This window comes from Pteropus alecto, unplaced genomic scaffold (genome assembly GCF_000325575.1).
Source record: "Pteropus alecto unplaced genomic scaffold, ASM32557v1 scaffold61, whole genome shotgun sequence".
Lineage (NCBI taxonomy): Eukaryota > Metazoa > Chordata > Mammalia > Chiroptera > Pteropodidae > Pteropus > Pteropus alecto.
The window spans coordinates 14104684-14109686 of NW_006434835.1; the positions used below are offsets into that span (position 1 = coordinate 14104684).

At 43.8% G+C, this 5003-nt stretch overlaps 1 protein-coding gene across 1 annotated transcript in view; it reads left to right on the forward strand.

Annotated features, from left to right (window-relative positions):
• Nucleotides 1-2225: 2225 nt before the first annotated feature.
• MFSD2B (major facilitator superfamily domain containing 2B) overlaps nt 2226-5003 on the forward strand; it is a 14658-nt gene continuing 11880 nt past the window's right edge. The window contains exon 1 of the mRNA XM_015588140.2: nt 2226-2357. Within this exon, the coding sequence (XP_015443626.1) occupies nt 2271-2357 (87 nt within the window). The 5' untranslated portion in view covers nt 2226-2270. The remainder of the gene's footprint in view (nt 2358-5003) is intronic.

A 5003-nucleotide genomic window follows, 5' to 3' on the forward strand; every position in this document is an offset into this window, starting at 1 on the left:
TCTTCAAATAGCAGTGGTTTATTTAGTAGGCTAATATTTGACTCTTTGTTGTTTGTTTTAAATGTATTTTTTTGCACAGATAATTCATGTACATTGTAGAAAATTATAAAATGCAGATATCCTTAAATAATCTTTAAATCACCGATTATTCCACCATTCAGTGATAACCACTGGTAACATTTTGGTGTGCATCCTTTCAGGTATTTTAATTGTCTTTTGTTTTAATTAAAAGGCAAGTTTTTTGGTTATTGTTATCCTGCTATTTATTGAAATCCAACTTATTTATCTTTAACTAAAAATTGCATTAGGAACATGCCATGACTTTAAGTAGAAGAGTAGCTATTAGGAACAAAAGCCTATTATTTTAATTACATTTCTGTGAACAACAACAAAAAAAAGATTAAGGTTTTTTTTGTTGTTTTCTGCCCACTTTAAAATTAAAATTATGGTAGTATATGCAACAAAGTACAAATACTGAGAATGAAATGTTTCCAGACCTGATAAAAATGCACATAAAATGATGTAATTAAAAGTAGATTATCGAAAAAGCTTCAGCTTAAGTTAATGGTTAGTTTCCAAAGAATTAAATATTTAGCATATGCATTATCTAATTATTCTTCCACTGTGATAGGGCTGCAATTAAGAAACAGTACCCATTTTGTAGATTAAAGAATTGATGAATATTTCACAATATATACAAATACTGAATCATTATATTGTACAACTAAAACTAATATAATGTTTGTGTCAGTTATACCTCAATTAAAAAAAGAAGAAGAAGAACTGAGGTGTAGAAAATGCAATGAATGACTTGCTTTATACTAAGTAGTGTATACTTTAGCATTATGGGCTCTGGTATCATTAATGCCAGTATTAGTATGAGTTAACTTGAGGTCTCAAGATCACATTTGCATTTCAGTCTCCACCCCAGTTCTAGGCAACCACAAGTCTACAATCTGTCTACAGATTTACCTCTTCTGAACATTTCATATGAATGAATCATACACTATGTGGTCTTTTGGCTTAATGTTTTCAAGTTTCATTCATGTCCTTGTTATTGTCGAATAATAGTCCATCATATGGAAATACCTACCGCATTTTATTTATCAAAAGTTCTACTTTTGGGCTCTCAAATAATGTTATGAACATTTGTGTTCAAGTTTTTGTGTGAACATGTTTTCATCTCTCTAGGGTATATATTTAGGAGTAGAATTATTGAGATATATGCTAATTCCACGTTTAAGTTTTTGAAGACCTGCCAGTTTTCCAAAGTGCCTGCACTGGCTGGCTTACATTACATGCCCAGCCTAACAGCAGTGCATGATTTCTCCACATCCTCCTCAACACTCGTTATTGTCTTTTTAATTATAGCCATCTAAGTGGAGTGATATCTTGTAGTTTTGTATTTCTCTAATAACATGGGCGTCTTTTCATATGTATATTGGCCATTTGCCTATCTTTGGAGAAATATCTGTTGACATCCTTTGCCCACTTTTAAATGGAGCTGTCTTTATTATTGAGTTGTAAGCGCTCTTTACATATTCCAATGCAAGTCTTTATGATTTGCAAATATTCTATTCCGTGGGTTGTCTTTTCACTTATTTGTTGCAGGATATGCAGCATAAAGTTTTTTATTAAGGTATAGTCCAACTTGTGCTTGTGGTGACCTATCTTAAAAAACAACGTCTAACTCATGCTTATGAAGATTTCCTCCTGTTTTCTTGGAAGAGTTTTCTAGTTTTAGCCTTTACACTTAGGTCTGTGATGCATTTTCACTTAATTTCCGTGTACGATGTGACCCTTTCCTTTTAAGGACCTTTCTGGGGAAATTGCATACACCACTCTGCTTTTATTCACCAGCCAGACTTAGTTACTGTGGCCATACCCATCATCTATGTATGAGGCTGGAAAATGTGTATTTCAGGATCCGATATCGAATTTAGCATCTTGTAAATTTATTCAGCTATAATCTTAATCTGCAGGAGGAAGTTTAGCGCGAACCGCCTCTGGTTCTCGCACTTTCGAGAAGCTGCCGCAAGGAAAACGGTCCCCGGGGGCTCAACCGGCCTTTCCCCCCAGGGAATTTGGGCTTTAGGCATTTTGTTCCCCTGGGGAAGCGAAACCGTGCACTTCGCAGCTTCTAGGTTTCCCGCACGTTGCCACCGGCCGGCGCCACCCTCGCCACGCCGCGCCCACTCGGCGCCGGTGCCGCCCTCCCAGGGGACGATAACGCCCGAGGGCCACGGCCGCAGGCGGAGCAGCTGGGCGCGATGTCGGCGTCCCCCGGAGGGACCTCGGCCTCTGCGGCTGAAGCACTGTCGCCCAGGCTGGCAGCGCACACCCCGGAGCCCGGCCGGGTGAGCGCAAAGCGAGGGGCGAGCGGGGAGTTGGGGCGCATCCGGGCGGAGAGGAGGCGCTGGGCTCCAGCGCGGGGGCAGCGGGGCCCCAGAGACCTTGGGGGTGTCTGTTCGCAGCCCTTTATCCAGTCAGAGGGGCAGCCCTTCGGGCTTTCGAACTGCCCCTAGTGAGGTTTGACAGTTTGAGAGCCCAGAGGCTGCGGATATACGGGAGCCTCAAAGAGAATAGGATAAGAAACAGCCCTAGGCAAGTGAGTAACTTGCCGGATTCGTTCAGCTAGTCAGACAGGACCAGGACCAGTCTCTGGGCTTCGGACTCCCGGTCTAGGGCTTTTGTGAACTCCAGGTCTTCCCAGAGATCTCCCGAACCCTGGGCAGGTAGGACTTGAGTTGCACCTGAAGAGGCAGCCTCCCTTCTCCAGTCCCCGAGCAGGTGGTGTGGGCTTAGCCACCCTCTCAAACCCTGGCCTTGTCCAGTCACCAGTCTCTCTCAGAGATGTCCTTCTTGGCACCCAGGCTCCACAGTGAGGGTGGAGGGTAGGTGGGCCCCCAGGGGTGATGGGGCTGGGACTCATGCCGCAAGGGCGGGTATGCTGGAGGGGTGTTAGCAACTCTGAGCTGTGTGCGTATGCAACATCCATTCCCCCTTCAAGAGAGCGCATTCCTTGTCTGAGGCTTCTCTTCACCACCACCTCAATTCCCTGTGCTTCCTCTCAGGCACCTCAGAGCAAAGGATTGTGGTCCCCAAGAAAGAAAGGTTAATAAGGAGTCTCTCTGGGAACTCATTTCTTAGTGAACTTTAGAAATTCAGGGTGAGATTAATGGCAAGAGGGGAAACTAACATTGCCAATTAAGTGCATTTTATTGCATTTAATTCGCATAACAACCCTATAAACTTGTATTATCTCCATTTAACTAACATGTGAGAACATTGAAACTCAGCCCCGTTAAGTAACTTGCTCTGGGTCACACAGCCAGAAATGGCAGACGCAGAATTTGAATCCAAGTGTGTCCAGCTCTGAAACTTATGCTCAGTAAGTTATAAAGGGCTTATAATTTACATAAAACTATCGAGATTTCAAGAACATATCATATACCTAGTTTCAGCTGGAATTTCTTTTTCTATCTTTCAAGTGCATTCTGTGTGCCAGAAACTTGCTAGGCACGTTTAGGGAGAAAGGGGAATTGCATTATGGGATGGGGAGGGCTATTGTGGTGCATTCTGCCTGTTGTTAAAGTTCTCTGGAAGTTGAAATAACGTTCACACAAGTGTCAGAAAAGGAGGCCGGCCACATCCTGCCTCATGTGCGGTTTTCTCTGGGGAGGAGTGTGCAAAGGAGATGATAAACCCTTATCTGGGAAGACCTTCCCTTCCCAAGAATCTTGGGTGTCCTGCAAGGTACCAAAATGGGTGAAGCTATAGTCTCTCTACTGCCCCTCCCTTCCCCAAGTAAAGAATGAGAAAGGATTTCCAGCATCTTTCAAAGAAATTGCACTATACACAATGTCTTCGTGGCATTTATTCCTTCAACAAATGTATACCGAGCATCTACTATATGCCAACGTTTGTTCTAAGCACTGGGGCCATGATGGTGAATAGATGTTATAGGACATTCTCTCAGAGAACTTTTATTCTGATGAAGAGAGGCAAGAAATAAGAGTATATCAGGTAGTAAGTACAATTGAAAAAGAGATTTGGGTGGAGAGGAAGGGCCCCTCTGAGATGACATTTAGGCTTAGACTTGAATGACAAGGAGTCAGTTCTGTAAGAACCTGGAGGAAGAGCATTCCAGACGGAAGGAACAGGACGTGGAAAGGCCCTGAGGCAACAACAGGCATGGTCATTTTGAGGGAAAGGAGACTCCATGGTTGGGGAGAGCTATCTGAAGTAAACTGAGAAAGGGAATGGAGGGCAGTTTGGGTGGGCTCTTGTAGGCTGTATGGTGAGGCTTTAAGAGAGAGGAGACACGATCTATGTTATGAAAAGATTGATTTAGGGGCTGGATGGAGAGTGGATAGTAGGGACCCAGAGCAGAAGCAAGGAAGCCACTTTGGAGGCTCTCACTGAAAGATTCGACAGGGGAATCAGGAAAGAGGAATCAAGGATGACTCCTGGGTTTGTGGTCCGGGCTGCTGCGTGGGCATTGGGGTCATTTAATGCAATGGGGACAACAGAGTTAGGAGTTGGTTGAAACGATGGGGTGGAAATCAGAAGCCATGTGTGTTGACCATGCTAAGCTGAAATGCTTTTTAAGCAACCATGTGGGGCTGTGAGTACACAGTCGAATATTGGAGTCTGGAGTCCACTAGATATCTTAGGGCTTGTGAGACACATACACACACACACACACACACACACACACACACACACACACACTTGGGGGTCATAAACATTACTTCATTTCTGTAGTGGGTTAGGAAACAGTCTCCTAGGGGGAAAAAAGGCTCTGATTTGTAATGTTTGCTATCTCTGTGGTATAATTACTCTCACAATGGCTGATTTCAGGCTACTAGTCAGTCATTCAGCACCTGCTGTAAAAGTCCTCTGGAGCCACTGCCTCATTTGTTCAACAAAACAACCCTGCAAAATTGGGACGATTATTCCATTTGACAGATGAGGCATGGAGAGAGTGGAGTCGGGGGCCA